This window comes from Poecilia mexicana, unplaced genomic scaffold, assembly GCF_051168715.1.
Source record: "Poecilia mexicana isolate PSO_F unplaced genomic scaffold, ASM5116871v1 scaffold_5, whole genome shotgun sequence".
Taxonomy (NCBI): domain Eukaryota; kingdom Metazoa; phylum Chordata; class Actinopteri; order Cyprinodontiformes; family Poeciliidae; genus Poecilia; species Poecilia mexicana.
In genome coordinates this window covers 12,284,836-12,309,515 of record NW_028263374.1, presented here as the reverse complement: position 1 = coordinate 12,309,515, position 24,680 = coordinate 12,284,836, and the positions used below count along the sequence as shown (strand labels likewise).

At 38.0% G+C, this 24,680-nt stretch overlaps 1 protein-coding gene across 3 annotated transcripts; it reads left to right on the top strand.

Moving 5' to 3' along the window:
- Positions 1-24,141, top strand: inavab (innate immunity activator b). 3 transcript variants are annotated; one of them, XM_015004244.2, is made up of 10 exons: positions 1-293; positions 10,044-10,163; positions 15,062-15,195; positions 18,000-18,122; positions 18,212-18,443; positions 18,609-18,662; positions 19,509-19,815; positions 20,838-20,978; positions 21,129-21,831; positions 22,794-24,141. In XM_015004244.2, exons 2-10 carry the CDS (start codon positions 10,109-10,111, stop codon positions 22,884-22,886), a joined length of 1,842 nt encoding a protein of 613 aa, XP_014859730.2. In that variant the 5' UTR covers positions 1-293; positions 10,044-10,108; the 3' UTR covers positions 22,887-24,141. The 3 variants fall into 3 exon arrangements, with proteins under 3 accessions (XP_014859730.2, XP_014859728.2, XP_014859729.2); XM_015004242.2 differs by lacking the exon at positions 1-293 and adding an exon at positions 7,502-7,720; XM_015004243.2 differs by lacking the exon at positions 1-293 and adding an exon at positions 7,589-7,720 and having other exon boundaries at positions 20,841-20,978.
- The last annotated feature ends 539 nt before the right edge of the window (positions 24,142-24,680 follow it).

The following is a 24,680-nucleotide window of genomic DNA, read 5'->3' as shown; positions in this document are numbered from 1 at the left end:
TCCGACCGTACGTGAAGGCAGCACTACATTGCTTTACTTTACTGAGCTCGTGGAGTATCTTATTCAACAACGGCTGCGTTTGGGGGACTAAATTTAGCTTTATGATCGGGGTTTTGTCATAGTAACTAGAAATTTTACCTGACATAGAAACGTGGCGGTGTTTTCACCGCTTTTGTAGTCGGGGTAAAGAAGAAACTTCCAGGTTAAATCTGGGAGGATGCGAGCAGCCGATGGAGCGCTGACTGTATGGATGTAGCTGGGACACGATGCTAGCAAGCTAACTGGCCGCAGAGGTAGGAGGAGAAAAATCTTCTCTATCGTTTTGTGTTTTTTTATTTCTATTGTTAGTAAAAGACGCTCATTTAAAATCATAAAGTTTTCCATGGGTGGTGGTAACTTAAAAAAGATGGTCGATGTTTTTAGAGGGGGAATGCTCTTAGTTGAAGAGGGGCAGTAAACTTTCAGAAACTCCTTCAAAGCTGCGGCCCAACAGCAACTTAATGCTGCTGACTGATTACATGATGTACATTCAGGGTTTCTTTGATTATGCTTATACTCTGTGCTTTGATGGTTATAGTGGCTGCTCAAGAAAATCAATATGATAAGTTGGAAGTTAAAAAAAAAGGGCACCATTCCTCTGGTTTGCAGTGTTGTAGATGCAGTGTAAAGATGATAAACATTACAGTTTATCTCCATTGTAAATATATTTAAAAAGACTGTTTTGTAGAGAGATACTTTTTAGTGTCTTGTAACATTTATAATATGAAAATGTCTTGATTCAATGAAAAGCAAAACTAAGCAGAGCTAAGTCTGTAGTGAAATGTATTTACATTACTTATCCCTTTAGTAAAATGGTTCAAATATACATTTAAAAAGTCACTTTGAAAAGTTTATTTAGGATACTTGCACCAAGTGATGTGTTTTATGTTGCTGTATGTAGTTGTCAATGTTAGTGTTGGAGTTTATATACTTTTGAATTTATACCCCATCACATTGTTGCATATTGAAATTCATGAAAGTATATAAACATACATTATGGCAACTAAATAGTATTCTAGTTTCACCTTCCTGCTTATTGGTATTGGTGTTGACCAAATATCAACACCACATAATGTGACACTACCCTCTGTGTGCTCAGTCTGCATTGATGGAAGATTCATTCGCCTCTGTATGCTGAATGCTTAAAGCAGCTCCAGCATCAAGATGCTGTGTGGGATTAATTCAGCTGTTAGTCACTGGAGCACTTTGATAAAGAGCCATAGACTTTTGTAAGGAGCATTGAACTTTGATCCACTGGTAGTCATTCAAACAGGAAGTATAAAGAAACTAGATTAAACTGTGAATTTGTCAGAACATCCTTTTCCTCTGCAGCACTCCCAGATGCTTTCTCTTTGATACAGAAGTTGCAACGCTTTGCTTGGCTTAGCTCTGGCTGTTTTAATGTCAAGGGAAAAGTCCAGGTTTTATCATAGTTTTTTGTAATTGGTCTCCAGAAACTGAGGTTTACATGTTTCCTTTAATGTGTAAATGATTCGGTATTCACCAGGTTAGACATTTATTTAAATCTAACCTCATGGATAGAAAACTAGATACCAGAGAGGTAATTATTTATTAAGCAAAGAGAAAACCAAAGATATGGAAAAGTTTGAAACATGTACGCCCTTAAAATGCATAAGCCAGAGAATGTAAAGAGTTTGAGCTTTATTTTTACTGTGATGACTTCAACCATGTTAATGTGTACATGAAGTGAAACCTCCATGAGAGGGTCCCAGTCGCCACTTCTTTGTGTTCATTTGCTCTTGCTCTACTTGTAATTCTGGGCTTCATCTCTTATCATTTGTCCACAAAGCAGAAGAGAAGAAGTAGAACAGTGTAAAGATAGAGTGGACAGAGAAGTTATAAGCTTGCAACATCCTCTTTGACTAGACGGGAACAACAAAGATCAAGGCAGTTTAAACACAAGCTGTTGAGGTTTGAAAATCACGTTTTCAAAAGGTTTAACACAACGTCTTGCAAATTCGTGTCATAAAAATTCAAGTGTATCATGTCAAGCATTGTGAATTGCTTGTTGCAGAAATTTGCTATGCAAATAAACCAGACTTCACAACTGTGACAGGCAGTAAAGTGAGATCTCAATCCCCAAAAAGTAACGAGTGAAAGGTAAATTTAACACCAAGTTCTACTCCACTGACCCAAATATTTGCAGCATTGATTCCTGTATGAACGTAGCTTTAGCTTCAGTCAGCGAAAAGCCTTTCCACCCCGCAGCACTCATTAGTTGGCTTGTGATTTCTGTGCAATGAAATATCTCTGCAGTTTATGCATTCCTGAGCTCTGACCTGGGGGCAAGTGGCTTAACCCCCTCAGCTTCACAGACCTGCCAGTGGGACGGTCATTAAAAACCCACGCTGAGTATCCCCACTCGGTTCAGACTTGCATTCCTCTAGATGGGTTTCCTCGGCAGCCACAGATATGAGTGTTGCCAAAACACACATGAGTGATTGATTGGTTTAGAGGTGAATTTAGAGGTGTTCACCTTTTGCATCAGGTTATGAGGAGATTGAGGGTTTGTGAAGACGTACGAAACATGAAAAATTAATAACTGGTTGAAATAAATTCTGCATGGAAGACACAATATGTCTTTGTTGTTGTAACAGAAAAAACATTTTTTTAAGAGCTTCTGGTCTTTATCACAAGGTTCAAGTTTCCTTTAGGTCATGGTCCTATTTTCTGACTTAGTAAATTTTCTAGGCTTGTGATCATCAAGCCTAGAAAATGCTAACAAAAGCCACTGAACAACAACAATTTAATCTAGTCCCCAAAAGAGTAAAAATTAAGCTAACACCACCTGAACCTGGGAATCAACATCCCCGTCTTTCCGTGGATCATACGGGTAGGCTTTGCTTTCATGTCTATTATTTAGCATCGTTTGTAAAAAATAAAAAAAAAACGTCCGCTGCTTTTGTGGTTTAGGTTTGTGCTGGTTAGGTGCAGACAGTGATAGTTTTGTGCTACTCTGCAACCTGTCTAATGTTTTTTTTTTTTGTTTTTTTGGTTTTTTTTGACGGTTGACCCGTCAGCTTTTCAGTTCGCGAAACCACTAAAAGGCTAATAAACCGGCGACCGTCAGAACCGCGCAGGGTAAAAAGCTCAGGCAGGATCTTAGGACAACGGGAGGAGCTCATTCATTTTTAGCTCACAGAAAAAGCGCCAAATTTACAAAAGTAAACTGACCAATACGATTTAGCCTTTTGCGTGCCCTTTGACCCCCACAGACAGACTGATGTGCACTACGTACAAGATGCTTTGACACAAAATGTTTTTTTCTCCACAATTTTGTTAATAGTAAAGAGGGTTAGATAATAAAATATACAATAAATAACTATTCTTTTCTTTTTTATTTAAAAGGAAAATCTCAAGGAACTCAAAGTGTGTACAGCTGTGCAGCTGCTGCTGCAATAATCCATACTGTCGGTCACTTGGAGGAAATTTAGAATCACACAGAAAAGCTCCAAAAGGGACTCAAACTTAAAACTCTGAACTAAGAACTTCTGATCACATAATAGCAATTAACTATATCTGCCATGGTAAATCATTACTGACAACTATAGTGAGTAATCCCTAACATTAATATGATCATACCACATGTAATCATGTGAACATATGTATTATTGTTATTAAGAGTGAGCTAGGAAATGTATGTCTGTATCAAACAAGTTGCCCTTCGTGTTACTCTGTACCCATGAAGTAGCTCCCAGTCTCAAAAAGGTTGGTGACTCCTGATGTAGGGATACAGCTGAAGTGAACTGGATGTGATTCTGAGTCTCTGGTGGAGGATTGGGAGGAGGAGGCTCTTTTTGGTCGGCATAGAGTTTCATACTTCCAGTCAATTTCCTACGTGTAACGTAGAACAAAGACGGAGATTTAGGGCATCTGAGTGAATAAAAGAGATTAAGGCAGGGATATTTGGAGAGATAAATGAGGAAGATGAGATAAAATGGAGGAAGAGACGAGGGATGAAGGGATTCCCTGCTGAGGATATGGGAGGGTGGGGTTGAAGGAATGCAGCCAACAAGTGATGCATAGGTATAAATAAACTGGAGGGTAATTAGATGCATGTTTAAGGCATGTTCCAAAACCAAGTTTACATATATCGCATCAAAAACCTTAAATGACTAATTTCTCCACGGGTAAAATAACGTTCACTTGGTAAGCCCAAAGTGTTTGCAGTGTGGATTTACACGACACATTTTAGCTTGTTTTCACATCATCATCGGATTCTCATAAACATGAAGTTAATTAGAGGAGAAAAGCTGAGAAGGGAGGCAGTGGCTCCGAGTGTGATCGTCTGTCACTGAAGGCTCCACATGTAGCCATGAACTTAAAAAAGGACTCGAGAGTATTGAAAGAATTTGTTTTGCCAGCTGCTGTGTAGCCGACACAAAGCTGCCCTCTGTCTCTCAGGGATTTGTAGTTTATCTAAACTACCCACCACATCCAGCAACTGGTTACCTCCTCGGCTCTGGGTGGAAGTTGTGTCAAAGTAGCGTTTTAGAAAATGTCTCCCACAGACATATTTATGTTCGTAAAACCTTGACTGTAGTTTCCCATGGCCAGAATAGGTCATTATTCACTACTATGACGGCACTTCCCTCAGTTAGGGTTATCAGACTGTTTGGATTACAGCATGTTTATGCAATATGCTGCTTCTGTTTGGGATGAAAAAGATTATTTTTTTCCCTGCTGCCTTCTCTCAACCCAACCCAAGTTGTTCTAAAATAGTCCCTTCCTGTCATCAAGAAGTTTATTTGTGTTTTTTGTGGTCTTCGCCTTTGTTGTAAGTCCTGTGAACATGCGTACGTTTTTCACAAATATCAGTTTTCGATTGTTTTGTTACATAAGTATTACTTTCATGAGGAAGTCTTTATTTAATAGGCTTTTTAAACAGAAATGGCAGTTCTGCTTTTGTTTTCTGAACGGAAGTCGTGAAACAAACATGAATCATCCAATAAAGATTTCTGCACGGAAATTACCTTCCTTCAACTTCTCAAGGTTTGGCATGCCAGAACAATAAGAGGCCCAGTGTTTTTCACTGTGTCCAGTTGTGTTTGCGCCGTCAAGGCTGAATGTAATACATGTTGCTAACCTAAAACTACAACCTCTAAAGCTGCTGCTTCCTCAGTGCCATGTCATTTGAGATCTGACTCTCCAATGTCTGGGAATCGCCGGACCTTTTGCTACATGTCTGAGACCCAACATTCCTGGAAAGCCAAAATGAATGTGTAGATTCAGAATGAATTTAAGCCATGCAGGAGCGGAGCAGGTGCTGCGAGTCTGCTTAAATCATCTGGACTTCCCGCTGCCATTTGCTTCTCCATATGTTTTTACATGACAGGCCACAAAACATCCTCTGGGTTGTTCTGAAAGCAGGTCGTCAAGTGGGAATGTTTAAGTGGCGACAGGCATATCAAGAGTTACGAGATAATTACAGATTTATTTTTTAAGTACTGTTAACAGGGTTTTAAAAAGACTTAAATATGTCTAGATTTTTCACATTGGATCCTAAATTGAAATTTATGATTTCTATATTTGTTCATTTGTTGCTTTTACCACTGACGACAAGTTGTGAAGACAGCATAAATGAAATGTCGCATTTCGTACAAAACCACAAAATAATTCTGGTTCTGAAACTGGTATATTTTATGTTCAAACTATTAAAATCAAAACACTCCGCTTACCTTACCCGGAGTAAGTGTATATATATATATATATATATATATATATATATATATATATATATATATATATATATATATATATATATATATATATATATATATATATATATATATATATATATATATATATATATATATATATATATATATATACATATATATATACATACATACATACATACACACACACTTATTTCTAGTTTGTTGGCATTTGTTAGTGAAGCTTACTGTATACTGTTTAACTGACCTACAATATTAAACAATTTGAAATAAGTTAAACAGCGTAAACTCCAAAATGAGCCAACTTTAAGACCTTTCAGATTAGGTTTAAAGTAATTGTTTAATTTTACCAACACATGGCTTGTGAGTGGAAGAAATAACATTTTGAAGTCGCCAAATTAGAGACCCAACTTGAATCTGTGGAAGAGGTTAAAGATTAGGGTTATGACAAAGAGGCTTTCCAACTTCAAAGATGTAGCACTCATGTCCTTAAGAAGAAATTACCAGAAGAAACAGGCCAAACGTTTGATTGTTGTAGCTCCAATAACTATTTTACCATTCATTATTGAGAAGGACATAAATAATTTCATTTCATTTTCTGAACTGTGAAAACAAAAGTTTTTTTTTGTTATTGATTTTTCTTTTATATTGTTCTGTCAAGAGATGGTTGTCTCCTTTTGGACACAAACTTCTTGGTTGAATTAAAATTATTTTAAATTTAAATTACCTAGAAGATGAATGCTTTTGTGATTAACTGTGTCCTATAATGTAACTTTTGTTTTTATTGAGTTTATTTCATAATTCAAATATGTCTCAAATTTAAATCATGGTCTTATAAAAGTCTGTAAACTCTTAACTTTGTTTCACTGAAACTTGCTGGAATCCTGTATTCCACAACCAGGAGGTGGCAGTAGTCAAAATTACTTGCATGCCTGAATCACTGAAGTTAGAAAACATGCTAGAATGGTAATTATCAGAAAACCAGTAAAATAGCTTCTAAAGCCGTAAAATCTTTTAAAACCGTTAATTAAAGCAGTGGTTCCTGAAAGGGGGGTGGCGAGCCCAAATCAGGAACTGTGGAGCTTCTTTTTGGAATCAAAGTAAACAACATATAAAAGGACCATAATTAAAACGTTTTTATGCCATTTTATCTTAGAAGAGATAAAAACATGCTTAAAAATTGACGAGATAAGTTAATGGTATTTGGTGTGGGTTTTATTTTTATCATACCCATGTTTAATTGATGGCAGATTCTTGTATGCACAAGCATTACCAGTCAGTCACACGCTGCATTGCTATTTGGGGATCGGAAGCTGAAAAGTTTGGCAAGCACTGGATTAAAGTTTGTCTTTAGTCGTCTCTGAGAGACACTTTTCAATCTTTCCCTCAAATCTGAGCCTATAAACAAGTTGTCACAGGAAATGGTGAGCATTTCTGCTCAAGACGAATGACTTGGAATCGTCAAGATAGACTAAGCAGGGGTGGGAATATCAAACATTGGTCACAACATATTAAAAATGAGAAAGCATTTCTTGAGCTGCCCCATTTGTTTTGCTTTTCTGATGATCAGCTGACAGATTAATTTGCTTGTTACTTTATTTTTAGTTAGTAAACTGCTCGGTTTCATTAGAGCCGTAGCGAATGTGAAGGAAAGCAGTTTTGATCAAGTTGCCACTCGTGTGTTAGCGAGTGCTGATAGGAGGGTGATGCTAGGTGTAATTCCTCAGTGTGTTGGTCATTGTTGTTGACACAGTTTCAAACTCTGCCAGTGGAGTCGGGTTATCCGACACCGTGTTTAAAGCGCTCAGCCCTCTGTGAATGCAGCCACTCCTCCCCAGAAAGCACCGCGCTCTGTGGGCGAGTCGCTCATTCCTGTCCAGACTCCACACCGCTCACATTTTTCTTAACATTCAAGTCACGGATTCTCAGGGGGATTATTTCACCTCTTTGGCTTTGGCTGTTTTTCTTACGTTTCCCACAGAGTAAGTACATTTGTTATTGTTGTTTGGCTGGAAGTGCCTGAGAAATATCTGCTTTCATCTGCTTTCTTATTTACGATGTAGAATATGTTGTATTTTTTTCATTCTTTAAAAAAAAAAAGGGGTTTACATCACATAACTATATCTATATTTGAAAACTATAGAGTTGATGAATATTTATGCTTCAGAAATATTCTTTTGTCTATCAGAAAAATATCAGAAAAATCGTTTCTCAAACACCTTGCGTTCTTCAGACATCACAATGCTTGAACGTTCAGGGCTTTTCACTGCTTCAGCTGTTTAAGTTTTTGTAAATTAAAAGAAACAACTTCAGTCTTGCTCAACGCATAATAAATGAATTGATTGCCGGTTTATCTCAGTTTGAAACAGATAATGAGAAACGAGGAACTTCTAATGCTCAGAGGTCAAGACGTCTCAGGCGGTATTTCTCTTCGTATTCTAGAGAAATCAGCTTAGCTGTGGAAGTGGTGCAGGTTTGAAGTGAGTGAAATATTATTTCATGTGGCTCTGTGTTTAAATAATATAACTGGATACTTACAGACTTTTCAAAACTGACTTTTTATCTCTTTGTGTTTTATTTAAAAACAATTTCTCCTAAGTTACAGCATTTTCACTTCACAAAAGAGACTGACAGTGAATTCCACTTGTAGTTCTGGGATCTTTTTCTAGTTGTTGGCAATAAAGGTTTTATTTTTAAGGAAAGCTGCCTAATTAATAAATATCATAACATGTTTTTTTTTGTTTGTTTGTTTGTTTTTACCATTTTTTTGTTTTGCTAATCAGCGCTGCTTTCACACTGTTGATGATCTAGCTTTTGTTTTTAGCACCTCAGTTCTGCTATCTGTAGATGTTTGAGTTTTTTTTTTTAACAATTTGGTCGAGATGGCTTTTTTCTTAAACGCGTGTTACCTTGTTCTGTTTGAAATATCATCTGGATCATTTTCTTCTTTCAACCTTTTGTGTTTTAGTGATTTCCCTTAATTTCTGCAATGGCAGCAGCAGCGTATCTGTGGTTTGGTGGTGCAAGATTTTCAAAGTCATGGGATTTGTGGAGGCAGTTTGTCATCTGCTTGTCATGTCCTGAATGATAAAGGGAGACGTTTTACTAACGCCTGTATGTTCCTCAGTGTCATCATGTGGCAGCAGCACCATCAGTATAGTAGTAGCTTATCTATCCAAAGGCAGCAGCCTCCTGGTGTTAGCCAGAGTGACCATCCCCTGTGTGCTGGAATGCGGTCACCATCACATTCCTTCATTTTCCTGGTTAATAATCAAACCAACAAGCCTCACAGTCGGTCTCTCTTTGACATCAGGTGGATTTATGTCTCAGTTATTACACGGACTGAGCTAACAATCATCAGAGTGTTAACAAACATGCAGTCACCGGAAACACCTTAGACAAAGCAACATGTGTGTGTATGTACTCACCCTCTTGAAGACGCTGACTACACCTGTCTGTGAGGTCAACAAGGCACGTCACACCTGAATCACTGAAGCAACAGGTCGCAAGATTAGGTAATGCTGGGAAAGAACGTTTTGCTCATGTTTGTCCTGGCTGCTTGTCTGATTTATGAAAGAAAACTATTCATCTTTTCAATTTTGTGAATATTTGCAGTGTTGTGTCAACCCTCTCTATTAAATTAGTCAGATAATTAGGCATCTGTTGGCAAAACATGCTTCAGAAATTTCCTGCAGTTTGTTGAAGGTATGATAACCCTGAGTAAAAATAACTTGAGTTTTGGGAACGCACTGTATTAACACAAAAATCTAAATAACTTTACACCAGGCATTTTTTTTTTATTATACCAAACGTAAATAATATAGAGCTAAATTTAGGAGTGGTTTTCTTGTAAATGCAAACCAGCACCATGACGTTGATATTAGCTGGTCAGTAACCAGCCAGCAGTCCACTGTGCTACAGACATGCCAATAGCAGCAAGATGGATGATTTTCTCCTTGGTTTCCACACCATGGCCATTGTGTTTTCTCTATAAGAAACATTTGCAAACAGCCAAATTTGTCCTTGTTGAGCAAGAGAAAAATGTGTTGTTGCTACATAAAGCCAGAGAAATCTTCAGTCCCTCCAGCACTTTAAGGAATGGTATGAAGGGAAACGTTTGCAAGTTTGCGACTGCTGTGACCTGCAGTATTTATAACAAGTTTTATACTCAAAAATCAGTTTCCCTTCGTCAGCAATAATTACCAATTTGACCATGACGTTTATCCCAAAGACTCCACAAACTACCCTTCTTTTTTGTGTTTAATTTAAATTTAATGTAACATTGGCTGGTGTTGTACTTCACAGGGCATGGTGTGGCTCTTATCGTTTGCTTCAATCGAAAACCAGTAACAAGAAGTCGATCAGCTGACATGGAAGTCACTGGAGAAATCAGCGACACGGACAGCGGCATCATTCTTCATTCAGGTAAAAAATAGTTGATGTTGAATTGGTGAAAATGTTGAGTAATCATTAATGACTTGAATTTCTATGTTTCTTGTTGGAAAACAAAAAAAATAAAAATAAAAGTCTCCCAAGAGTAAAATTCCTTCTGCTGATTCAATATGGCTGCTGTGCTTATAACTCTCTGTCGAGATTCTTGTTTGTACATCTTATGGGTATATCACGTTAAACACACCTGCATTTTTTTTTCACCAAACCAGTTCTATTCATAAACTGGTACTGGAACTTGTTTAGCACCAGTTCTTTGTGTTTCCACTAGGGCTGTTGTAAACGAATATTTTAGTAATCGAGTAATCTATCGATTATTCTTACGATTAATCGAGTAATCGGATAAAAAAAATTATAAAATGAAATATTGGTAAATCTGGCATAATACTGGTGTTACTATCGGATATCAATATCAGTCCAATTTTCCATATTTGAGCATCCCTAACAGTTGCTTTTTTGTAGTTTAGAAAACTAACCTGTAACAATAATAGCTCACTTTCTAAGTTAACCAGAAGAAAAGTTATAGAAAAATCTGAAATTATATTGAATTTAATAACAAAGAAGCAGGCTCACAAATATGCTTATAAAAAATGTCTACAATCCAGCTTTTAGTTTATGTATTCATCTTCAGTGAGTTTAATAGATTAATTAAACTCACCTTGCCACCTAACCTGTCACGCTTTGGGTTTGAAAATACGGGAAATGCCGCCTGGAGTGGGAGGAGAGGGCGAATGAACGAAGATGGGGTGGAGGGGAGGAAATAGACCAGCGGACTGACGAACCGTTAGACCGGGGGACGAACACGGGGGGAAGCAATACGGGATATTTACACACCCTCACTGGTCACACTCAGAAACTCATCTACCAGCCATGTACGATGCGCTCCGCCACCCGTTTCTTCAGACCGGGATATGAAATTTATTGTGCGGTTCGTCGGTAAAGCTACATTTACACGGTAAGCATCAGCTACTCAGCCGCCCGCCCTGTTCAGGCTATCCGCTCACCTCAGCGCTCTTCCCGCCGTTCGCTTTCAACCAGCAGCCCCGGAGGAGAAATGCTGCCGTACTCCAGGCATTCAAGGATGCTTATTGGTTCCCCAAAAACGATAAAAAGTCGGGCATTATCATCAATCAATAAAATCCCCACGGGCCAATCTTGAAGATTGGACTTTATGCCGCTGAGACTTAGCTTTTGTCAACAACTCAGAGGCGGAAGTGAGAGCTCCGCGCAACGCAAATGAAGTCCCGGCCGGAACACGGTGCGCTAACTAATAAAACATAAATTAACGAAGCTTCGAGGCAGGTAAATTTTCCTCGAGGATTTTTAGTAATCGAGGTACTCGAATCATTCGAGGAATCGTTTCAGCCCTAGTTTCCACCAATTGTTCTTGTTCCGGTCCTGAACTGGTTCTTTCTTTTTATTTATTATTATCAGCTACTTTCATCAGGAGCTAAGGCAGGCTTATGGAGACGAACAACCAATCCAAATGCTACATTTAAAACTTTTTTTTTTATCAGTTTAATGTAAAACAAAAAAAAAAGACAGTAAAACAGAGCTCTTCAAAATTAATGAAAAGTCTTAAATCTCTGCAATAACATGAGCTCACTGTCTCTTATCTTCCTGCTATTTAATTTGATATTACAAGAAACACCCACAGCCGTCCATGGATGTAATTTCCAAATCAGTTCTTAAACGCTGGTTGTCTTTTGGCTTTGCTTCAAACATTGCCTTTTGCTTCTTTTTGCCAGCACTTCTGGTGTCAAACGGACCAGAGACCCTCTGATTGTTATTCTAATGTGTTCGTAAATATGGCTTGTTGTTTTAGCCTGGTAAACATCTAATAAATCCCAGCAGCTATCCATCTTACTGATACGACAAGCCTGACAGTAGTGAGACGTCATTCCCATATCTAAGCTTTGACTTTCAAGACAAAGCAAATGCAGCATTAGAGCTCTACAAAAACACAAAACAAGCTGCTGAACTGCTTTTTAATTTAGGAGGCTCATATACGCAAGGCATAACTTTTAAGTGATTTGACATGCAAAAACTAGTGCTTAGACATTAAAAAAGTGTTAAAATTACGCATTAAGCTCAGGAAAACCTTGTTTGTTACAATTGTTAGTCCTGACAGATGCGCTGTACCTACCTTCAGCAGGTCGTGCAAAGAAGACATACCAGATGAGTGAAGCAATGCTTTTTATGATGACAGCTCTGTACGAGCAGTAATTGGCCTGTATCATTAATCATAGTTTAATGTCTTTGGTTCAGATAACAGAGGATCACCCGGCTGTCCAACCATGTTTTTTCCTCAGGCTTGAAGCTCATTATTTGTCCAGGTCAGGCCGACAGCCAGGTCTCAACATGACTGGGCCTTCCTCTGAATTCAAAAACATTATACTGGATATGGTGTTTTTTTTTCTCTCCTTTACAGTCTAAATCAAATGAGTTTGAATTAGCAACCGCAGACAGTTAAAGTTGAGTGCAAATGATCAATTTTGTGAATGAAAAAAGTTTGGTTTACTCAGAGAGCCATTTCAAAACTGACTAGGAGCACCAGGTTAGCTTCTGTACCGACTCTTGATTTAGATTAAATGATCACACTGATTTAGCGTTTCTCTTTTTCTGGCTAGATGGTCCACGCAGAAGTACCTGCTGCTTATTTTGCCTTCCAAGCAATAATAGGATTTGTGGTATTGCCATATAAGCTATTAAAGATGAAACCCTGTGTTAGAATTGAGGAAGTGCCGTGTGCAGACATGCCTCTATATTTAAATGTAACTGCATGACCTGCTGATTTGCTCATTGTGAAACTTTTGGTTCCTGGATCTAATAAACTCTGACTTAAATTACATCACTTAAGGCAATCTCAGTCAGTGCTGTTTTTGATGTTATTTTAAGCACTTCTTTATTTAGGTAATGTTGACCTGTTGCAGCAAGCTGCAAAAAAGCATTTTCTTGTTTATGTCCATTTTTTTATTTCTATTTATTAGGGTGTGCTTGTGAGTAGAATACGGATTTCATGACGGAGGAAACAAAGTTTTTCTTTTACCACTTTAAACTTGTTCACATGGATGCATTCATAATTTAAAGATGTATTTAGACCTGTTACTGTCAAATTGATTATCTTTGGTTTATAAGCACTTACAAACATTTAACTCTTATGCTTTCTTTGACTCTAGGAAGGTTAAATTGCTGTCTGATTTTACATGTCTTGTTTATTCTTCAGCATGTCAAACTTCTGTTTTAAAACTTTTTTTACAATACAAGTCTCGCTGAATATGTGCTTAAATGGACTTGAGTTGAATTTGTTTACTTCTTTTGTAAAGCAGATGAGTTTAATTTTGGTTAGACTCAAAAGTAAAATCGAAAAATTAATCGTTAACGTTAGTTTATGTTTCTTGACAGATCTTAACCTTAATCTTTCGCTCTCAATCTCTTGGACTGCTAACCCAACACTAATGGTTCTGAAAAGAAAATGTAAAGTTAGATATGCACAAATTGTTAATCCAGCACACAAGTATGAATATTTGTTGTTATCCCCTTTGTCGTGAATAATTTTTTTCACACCAGTAACATATTCATCCTGTTCAATGGAGTCTCAGTGCATTGATTGCACACTGCTACCAGCAGCCGATAAAATCCATATTCAAAGCTTATTAAATAAATATGAATCAATAAATATTAACTAAATTATAATCCTCATGAATAAGTCAGTCAGTGTTTCTTAACTGAACTTGCATGAAACCTAAACTTGCTCTCTGTCTTATCTCTCTGTACCCGCTGCTGTCTACTGATACGTTGTCCTCTCTGACATTCCCTGTACTTTTATTGAGCCACGTGGTTCCTGCTTCGCACAATGAAAACGTGTCAGTCCACATTGAGAAGGGGAATTGTGTCTGAAAATGGGGGGGACTCTTTAGCCTATTGTCATGCTGTCACATTCTCTTCCTGTTGCACCTCAGATGTTTGTCAGCACCTGCAGGGATTCTTCGAGTAATCTCTGAAAGTATGCAGCACTCAATGCATTGTGGCTAGTGGCCCCTCCCACGCCAGAGACTAATCTTCATGTCATCAGTCGCCATGGCTACAGACGGCACCAGTCACACTCTTAACATTGTCTGTGATTAGAAAGATCCTGATACTGATTGTGCAGTTTCGGTGTCACTAATGAGGAATGCACCAGGAGTTTATTCTTCACTTACAGAGTTATGTCTTGTCCAAACTGCTGTGTTGGCTAATCGCCAAATGAACAAAAGGCTTTCCACTCAAAATTTTGATCGATTCACTATCTTGTTTTCATACCAGATTAGCTCAGACAACAGGGGGAAAAAAATGATTTCAAAACATAATGTGAATTAAAAATATAAATATATTTATTCGTATAGATTAATCAGAGAAGTCCAGTTTCACACCAACACTTGAATAATTCTTGAACTGTCCCTTTACTTATTAAGTAGCTTTGTTTAAACAATGGATGCTTTTCATGTTTTTTTGCACACAGAGCAGGCGTTCAGTTTGCACGCCGACTTGTCACGATAATGCAATGCAGTTCAGCAACAATTAAAGTGATGCTTGAAACAACATGTCGGTGACCCGGAGTCAACACATCAGCTCTCACAAAATGTTCTCTGTGCTGAGGTTACAATGGGGACAAACTCATTAACGCCAACATTAAGTTTATTAAAGTTTTTATGATGTTTTATTTTGAATTCCTGCTTTGTTTCGATTTGACTGAGTTATTTATTAATTACGTTCTGCTTCCGTGTGAGCTTTATTATTAACTACTCACTCCGTGATGAACTTTAGGACAGTCACAATCACGATTGTTGATCTCAGACTAAGTCGCGTTTCGTTTCTCTTGTTGCACGGCACAGGCTCCGACAGTCCCACTACGCATGCAAAGGATGTGACCACACACACGCGGGCCATGAAGCTGAAACATCAGGCGCTCCAAGACCGGCTGGAGATTTGCATACTGGAGCTGAAGAAGCTCTGCATCCGAGAGGCTGTGAGTCACAATCTCAGACGAACTCTTCAAGAACAAACGTTCAAGATTGATTGTGTTTGAAATGATATGCAATGTTTTTGTTTGACAAAACTAAAGATATTACATTTAATCAAAGCGATCCAATCCGCAGTCAGCGTGTGGATGATTCATCTCCTCCTTAGGAAGGCTTAGATTGGTGGGGCAGTTTTGTGCCGCTGACTCATTTTACTGCTTGTTAACCATAGTTGGTTTCACAAAAGCTCCAGGGAAATCTTATGTGGAAACGCACATTTTCACAATGTTGCTTCACAAACAACATGTGACAAAGACTCCATTTTTCTGTCTCGTAAAATCTCTTGAATATCATTTAAAAAAAAGATTTTTTTTTTCCTACAATTTCAGGTTAGAAAGTGGTTGTAATTAGTATTTTTATATTCAGTCTGTTTCTACAAAAGTTTGTCTACTTTTTTCAAATAAGACTTGACAATAACACAGAAGTTAAAGCATGGTAAACTGGAGTTTAAAGAGAAAATCTGAACTTCTGTTTCCCTCTAATTGCCCCTGAAAGTTTCCTTTTAAAGGGATATATTGCCCCAACCCTGAGCAGGGGAGGAAAGCTACGACTTTCTAGCTGCTAATGGGTCATCAGCCTCTCCAGAGTGACTCTTAATATAATAAATAAGAAGTTAGATGTACTTTCTTAATTAATAGGTAATGCAAAGATTATCAGTTTTTTAAAATTAATATCTGTATAGAATTTACACAGAGTGGTCAAATTAAAGGTATTTTTCTTTCTGTTTTGGCATCAGGTAACCAGTTATTATTTTTCTTAGTTTTCCACAAAAATGGAGCACTGATTAGGGATATGTTTGTTCTCATTTTGTACAAATTTGATGTTTATATCTTTGTTCTAAAACCTGTCGGTGGAAATAACCATAAGCCAAACTATTTGTACAAAGCAGTTATTTTTTAATAGTAAACTAGACAAGGGTCTAGTTGGTCTTTTAGACCATTTTATTCTCCAGTAGCAAGGGCAAAAGCCACAGTTTGGCTTGTAAAAGTAGCTCTCCAGGAGTCGGGACACTCCTAGCACCATTTGTGGTCATATAAAATGTTCATGCATGGCGTGACCCTCATTTTTGTTTATTTCAACCTTGAAGCAAACAATCTGTCTTTGCAAAGTGGAAAAAAAGAAAAGCAACTGTAAATCTTTTTTTTTTATTGAATTGCCCAAACATTCTCCAGAAAACGAGTTGTTGGTGTATTTTATCTTTTCCTTTTTGCTGTGGAAATGTTTCTAGCTTATAAGGTTTTATAGTTATTACAGATCTTTGATTAAGAAAAATGTTGAAACATGTTATCCTGAAATTTAATTAAAAATCCCTGGCCTATCATCCTCATCTGTCCTGTCAGTCAGACACTTTTTTTTTTTTCCTTCTTGGAAGAAAAAGTTCCCGTAGCTCAGCAGACAGAAAGTGCAAAGTTGTTTCTCTAAGATAAAGCAGATTGAGATCAGACTGCGTTCATCTCCACTCTGCAGGCGAATTACATAAACACTTAAAAGTGATACAAGCAGATAATGCCGCTCGCTAATTTTTCAAGAGCTTAATACGCATGGAGGCTAAAATGGAAAAATATTAAGGAAAATACTGGTTAAGGTTTTACAGATTAGCATCTTCTCTGCTTCATTTTTATCATTCATAGCAGCTTCCATCGTCTCTTGGGGGTCATAAGAGTCAAACTCTGGTTCAGACCTGTATGGTTAAACTCTTTCAACTCAGGTGTTTCTCAAATGTTTTGGAATATTAGTCGAAATCTCTCAGTTGTTCATCTGACACAAAGTTTTGTCACGCTCGCTGAGCGTCGTGGTCATTGTGCCTCATGTGGCGTCACCAACTAAGGAACATGAAGCAGAATCAGCAGTAATATATCTTCAGGATCCTGTTTAGTATATTTTTTTGTTGGAAATCCATAGATAACATCTTTAAAGAGATGAGAGGAAACGGTAAAGCTTTGCATTTCTGTAGAATTGAATCTACTTCGAGGTTTGCTTGTTTTTTTTGTTGGGTTTTTTTTTCACACACCATGCCGTTAACTTCCTCTTTCCTTGTCTACGCGCCAGCTGAGTGAAGGGTTCAATACAAACTGACGTGCACATTACATGTAATTTCCAAGCTGGACAGTTGAAGTGGGAAACAGTTGTAGTGTTGACTCGCACAGGCGCTCCAACGTGGAATCCCAAAATGGGTCGCTGTTTCCCGTTGACACTTGGGCTGGGCAGTCCTGTTGGGACATGCTTACACGAACTAATGGGAGTCACACTCCCTCTCTCACATCTCGGTGACAAAGAAGAAGGACATACTCATAAACCACAATTAACGCGGTTGCGTAAGAATGATGTCTCTGTGACACTTAACTTCCATAAAATGTATTTATTGTTTTATCTGCGTCTTGTTGGGTATGAAAACCGATTCGGTCAGAAAGTGAAATTCAAAAATATGCGGTTGTGAAACAAAATCCCCTGCTTGGTTGCACGCAGAATTGTGCAACCGAGTCTTTGAATGTGTCTGTCTGAACACGTTGGAAAGGATCTGATACAGATTTTTGTGTATTGTTTCATAACCGCCGTGGAGGATGTTGGATAAACCCCTTCAAAAGAGTGCAACAGAAACTAAACACGGGATTTAACGGCTGTGATTTTGAACAAACTTTTGTTTTGATTAACTGTCTAATAAATCCCCTGTCTGTCCTATAAAATGAAACTTTCAGAGCTGTTAAGATATTAATGAGCTTTCTAATTATTTTTTAATATTATTGTTGTTTAGGAGCTGACGGGTCAGCTGCCAAAGGATTACCCTCTGCTACCAGGAGAGAAGCCTCCACAGATTCGCAGACGCATCGGCGCTGAGTTTAGACTGGATGAGCAAAACATTCCTCAGGGATCAGAGGTACCTGGTGCATTTTCAGATGGTAGAGTCTAAGATTTACGGTTTTACATGACGCAGACACCCAACATTTCTGGCTATTTAATCTCCAGAATTCAGAACTGAGTCTGGTGGATGTCGATTTGGCGCTTCAGACGAAGATATACGAAGCGGCCCGCAAGCTCTGTGAGGAAGATCACCTGAGCAAGTCTGTCAAGAAGAGTCGGATACTGCACAGCAAGACTGAAGAAGAGAAACTCAAGAAGCTTCAAGAAAAGGCCTTTCAGCTGCGGCTGGAGCACGGCCGATCATCGCCACTCCCCGGTCTTACTGTTACACAACAAGGTGAGAAACTCATGACCACAAAAAGCCACAGACTGACAGTTTGATGACAAATCCCTTTATGACTTTCAAAGTCCCTCTGATTTTGAAAGTATTAAAACTTCTGACTTGGTTAGATCCAGTTGTTTTAATAGGAATGTTTATGCTTTGTTTCCTTTGTTCTATCAGATCTTGGCACATCTGATGACAGCTCTTTATCTGATTCTGCGGTGCAAGATGAAGGTAAGAATGAACTTATCCCGATTTGTACAAATGGAAAAGTTTAGTTTCATTTTTTACAGTGGGAGGAAAAAGCTTGGATTTTGGCGCTTGAGCCATTAACAATAAAACATACGCTGATGTAAAAAACATTTGCACTCGTACAAGTTTTCTTCTGTTTTTTACTTTTCTTTTGTCGCACCTAAATGTTTCAGATTATCAAACAGATTATGATCTCAAAGACAAAACCAGGAAGTAAAAAAAAAACAATGATTTGCTGTCCAAATTAACCTGCTGTTGAAAGAAAAGTAATTGTACTCTAAAACTAATAACTGGCAACATTTCTGATAAATGATAATGAGTCTCTTCCGTCTCAGTGGAGGAATTTTGGGCCCAGTTTCCTTTTTATAGACGGCTGGATGTTTTCATTCAGGATTTTATGATGGAGAACAGATTTCATGTTTTTATCATTTATGGTAAATTTTTCAACTCCTGAATCAGTGAGACCTCCTGGACCATCACACTCTCCCCACCACCATTTTCCAAAACATTCGATTTATGTGGTCAGTCCACTGATTATTTTCCCGTAGCACTCTGGTACCATTGTGGATTTTTTTTCTTCTTTTTTTGCCATTTCTTTTTTTCCTATAGAGGACAAGTTGTTTTGATTAATCTTCCCCGCCAAATCAAATCATTATATTAAACCTGCTTTTCTAACTATTCAGGTTATCTTTGTCGTTGGAAGACTCAGTTTCTATTTTGTGAACCACTCCTTCCCTGGTTGCATCTCATAGAAGATGCTCCAGAATAACCTTTGCTCAGCAGTCATTTATACTAAATACTTTACCATAATTATTCATTTGTTCCCAGAAGTCACAAGCCAGTCCTCGCAGCCATCCTCTGGTCTTCCTTATCCAGTGGAAACGGATTCGCCCCGGCCGCTCACCATGTCCTCACGTTCCTGCGTCGACAGCTCCTACATGTCTTCACCAGCGGCTCCTCGGTCGCCGCTGTCTAACCCCTGTCAGTCTCCCTGCCCCAGCGTCGACTCCAAGTTGAGTTTTACCTCCAGCCCTGTGTACGACCCTCCTCCCATCCAGCACTCTCCGTGGTCGGAGTCCAGTCTCGACCAGCCGTACCAGAAGAGCAAGAAGTCGCGTTCCTCCAGCACAAAGAGGTGAGACAGACCATCCGTCATGACAGTGGTCCTGCTTTTTTAAGTCTAGATTAAGTGAGCCATTTTACCTCTCATAAGAAGGTTGGAAATCACGTTTTATCTCTGTGATTATAAGTCGTTTGTAATATTACACCTACCGTATTACCTATTGATTGATATTGATGCTTGGTTAAAGCAAAAGTTTACGTTTTAAAGCTAATTCTCTTTACTACATACTCTGTTTTATGCTGCTTTGTAGAAGAAGTCAATCTATTGGAAAGTGCGACACTGCCCTCTGTAGGTGCAAAAAGCCAACACACACACAGAAAGAGGCACAACATTATGACCAGTGAAAGAGGAAATAAACAGTACACATGTCTTGATTGTGACATCCATAAGTGTGTGGACAAATTATATTAGGCAGCAAAAAGTGAGTTAAACACTGGAAAATTAAACAGACATTTGAGGCAAGTTTGAAAAGCTCTAAAAGTGGAGGCTATGTAAAAAGGCATCACCCTGTAAAACATATTTAGGCTTCATTATCCTAACCATTTCTGGAGCTGATCAAAACTTTTAAGCTTTGGAAATGAAAACAAAAGTAATGTATTTCACCAGAACATTTTTCTGAGGGATCCCTTTTGTTTCCCAAAGGTGTGTATTGTTTTTAATTTATTGTTATTAATGTTTGTGGTTATGGTAGTATTACTGTTGGTTATTGCTTTATTTTGAGCCACATAGAGGAAAATAAATGCATATCGCAGGTAAAAAAAAAAAAAAGAACAAAGAAAATATATATACTTCCACACAGAAATGTATACAGTGATATCCATACAGTAAGAACATTGTTTGACTCGTCAGTTCATGTTTTATGCAATAATTCTGTATTTAGACATAAACAAGAATGCATTTAGCTCCAAAAAGAGTGGGACAAAGACTAACAGTTTGAATCCATATGGAGACATTAAGAACAGAATCATCCTCCAACCACAGGCCCTGCAGTGTTCATCCCAACGTTAACAGGAAAATCTGTGCTTTGTGTTCAGCAGTCCAGCCAAATCTGAATTGTTGCCACCGTTGGAGGCTTGCTTACCTCAACACCTGTCCCATATGAGACTGGGCCGCACCCAGTCCAGCAGCACCCCCTCCACTCCAGAGATGCGTGTGCACAGACAGCTCTCCCTCAGGTAGCCACATCGCAGACACACCTCCATGTTTAAAGTTCTTCTTGGGACGAGAACATTAATATATTTTATATTTTGGTGTATTTTCATTCTTTTTTGCCATGTGCTCTCTGAATCAGAGCTGTTTCTGTGTTGTTGTTTTTTTTTCCCTAGGGTGTCCAATCCTGAATCATCATTTTACAAGGAGCGTGGCCGTACCAGAGGTCCCAGGCGACGTCTGACAGAATACCAGATAATGTTACCAGAGACTCCTTCTCCTACGATGAGCTACAGCAGCTGCGCTAGCTCTGAGGACAGCAACTCTGAACGCTCCTTCTCCATTCACAGCAACTCCCCGGGTCAGGAGTTCCCCTCTCATCCACGCAGACAGTATCAGGCTACACCCCCGCTCTGCAGCCCAGAAGGCAGCTATGGACCTCAAGGTCTCGCTCCCACCGCCTTTCATCGCAACCCCGGGTCTCTAATGAGTCCTGTGGTCCAGAGACCGTATTACGATGATGAAATGGTCTACCCCGCCGACATGGACCTGACTCGGCTCCGTATCCCGCAACAAACGGCTTGCTCCCCCAACACATATGAATATTATTACAGAAAAGCTGCTATTCCCCACCAGAGAGCACAGAGGCCTGTGCCTCCTGACATCAGGCTCACCCCCCCAGCACAGATGGACAACGTGCTCTACGGCTGCCACGGTCTCCCACGTCAGGTGGTGAATGAGCAGCTGATGTCCTGGCACCGCCGCAGTCAGTTCAAAACGCCACGATCTCGCTCTCTGGACAGACAGGGAGCAGTCAGGCTGAAAAACATGTCGACACAAGAGTCAACCAGCTACCAGAGTCAGAAACTCCACGACCAAGTAAGAAAACCCAAATGTGATGGTGTCTTTTCACAGCAGTAGTATTCTACTTTTACAAGACAAAAATGTAGCGACTTGCAAGAGTATTGAATTGTTTTTCACATTTTTGCCAGATCATAGTCACAAAATTGAATGTACTTTATAGAGATGCACCGATCTGATATTATCTGTATTGATCCTGATATTGGGGGGGGGGGGAGTCAGATCAGCTGTCAGTGAAAATGCACCTGATCCATAGCGGAAGATCTATTCAGTCTAATTCTATGATGTGAGCTCTGAGCAACATCATGCTTTTTAACATTTATTTTACATTGTATTTAGAATTCCTAATTGCACTTTCTGCATCATTTTAAAGAAGGTTTGTTAGTTTATTTTTAAATGTTTGACTTGTTTTTGTCAGTTTCTTATTGGCTGTTAAACTCCTGCGCTGGGGAAATTAAAGTTGATTTTACATGTTTGGCCAATCTTGTGAAGCTGTTTGATGTATTTAAGTGTGCAGAGTATTAAATAAATTTGTAATTCAGTATACTGTTAAATGTTTAATAAAAGAAACGTTTTAAGTCAATCCAGCTGTTTTTCTGTATCGGATCGGTAACAGGCCGATACTAAATATACTCATGTATCGGTATCAGTAATGAAAGAAGTGGATCGGTGCATCCCTAGTATTTTATTGGGATTTTATGTGATAAATCAGGACATACATGTAAAGTACAAGAGAAAAAAATAAAATACAGCTTTTATTTTTTTACTAGTATAAATAAAATGTGGCTTTTGTGTGTGGGCCTATTTTCTAGATTTATTGTAATCAGAGTTTTTTTTATAGATTAAAGTTTATGTTGAAAAAAGCTTATTATACTTGGAAACAGAGAGGTCTTCCACTGAGCAGAACATATTCTGCTAATACAATGTTGCCTGTCATTATCAGATCCTTAAACATAAATTTAATGTTTTCTCTTTTAAAGGTTATCCAAAGAGGAGCCATGCATAAAGCTGCAGAAGAAGCTCCAGAGCACTGGATGATAGACAATGGCTCTCACTACATGAGTCAAGTGTGAAGATCAGAGATTAATTCACCGACTGCAGTTTTACATGTTGAACCACAATGCATTGGTCTGAATATCAATTGTATTGTCAGAAGGTATTTTTACCATTCTGTTTACTCACTTTGTTTCATTTGCGCACATAAAATGAGGACAAAGGTTGGAACGTCTTGCCAACAGAAATCAGCAGAAGATCAACATTTCCTCAGCAGAGTTGAATTTGCTGCAGATGTTTAGATTTGATTTAACATTTTGAAAAAAATTTTTTTTGCCATGTTAAGAGAATGGAGTCTTGCTGCTGCTGCTCTTGTTCAGTCTGAAATGTTTGTGTCATAAAACATAAATCTTTAATACGTGGAAGAGCTATACAATGTTAAGTAGGTGTATAAAGACAATAAAACTAACAATAATTGTTTGCTGTTGGTCAGCAAAGCTGTAACTTTATGTCCTTAAAGCTGAAGCATGAATTATGAAATTTAGGTACTAAACCTTTTTAGTTGGTAATATTTCAGGTTTGTGTGAGGATGTACAAAGAAAAGTTGTCCTTTTTCTAGTGGATGTGAAATAATGTCATCCTTTTCAACCTGTTTTAGGGAAATAATCCACTATGTAATAATAATAATAAAGATTAGAAACATATTTTTATAAAATAATCCCAGTTAACGAGCTTGGGCTGCTTGTAGTGAGTGTTCTGAGATTGAAATCTTTGTTGTGTGTGCGTGTGTTTGTATATGTATTTTAGGCTGCACTGGCTAACTTGAATAACTGACCCACTGAGTTAAAATAATAAAAACAAGGTACTAACCTAAACATGTGACGACTAAAGCAGCAAAGTAACACAGAAGCAAAGTCAAAACTGAATCTCTTGGCAGCTATGAAGAGGTCAAACTGAAATTCATATTCTCAAAGCCTTAACTCTACCTTGGGTTGTTGTTTTTTTCTTGTTTTCATTTTAATTTCACCTTTTTTACGCACCACCAGTGGTTAATTAACAATGTAATTTGCACCCTAAAGACCACACAAAGCCAAACTTGAACTCAAAGCAGACATGGACCAGAGTTTGTAGAACAAATCTATTTTATTGTTGTTTTTATATGTATTTTAAATAGAACACAATCATGTTACCTTGTGTGCCTCTTGTTTTTTTACTGTCTTTTTTTTCCTATTTATCTGTGTTTGCAGTTAATATGTGGTAAATGTTTTGCTGTTTAACAAAACCTGTGATTTTGGTTTCACTGTGGAAGTAAAAAAAAAAAAAGTTTGAACACAACTTGGCTTCATTTATTCGTGTGTTTAATCTTACATGGCTTTAGAGCTGTTTCAGAAAGACTGATATAAATTGTTAAATGGTTTAAATAATGGGTTTAAAGGTGTCTGAAATTCATTCATTAGATCAGAATGTAGAACTAATTTTTTATGAGTGTAATAACCATAAAGCTGATTATTTACATGTATTGACAGGTAGAAATTACACCCAAATTATTTTTCCATATAAAGAATTATTTCCATATTGACTGTTTTTATTGTGCTACAAAAAGAAACTAAATGTATATCATGCTGTTTTAATAATTCAATAACCAGTTTTTTTTACTCCCACGTTTATGTGTAGCAGTAACTTTGTGTCCCTGCTTTTGACTTAACTTTTTTACTTGTAAATCTACCACTTCCGTCACATTCATAAAACACGTAAAAAGATTTAGAATAAATGTATTTTTTATAGTAGTAGCATAATCTCAGATTACAAAATGTAGAGAAAAGCTTTAATTTGACTAGATTTGATGAAAAAGTTGTTTTTTTTGTTTTGCTCTT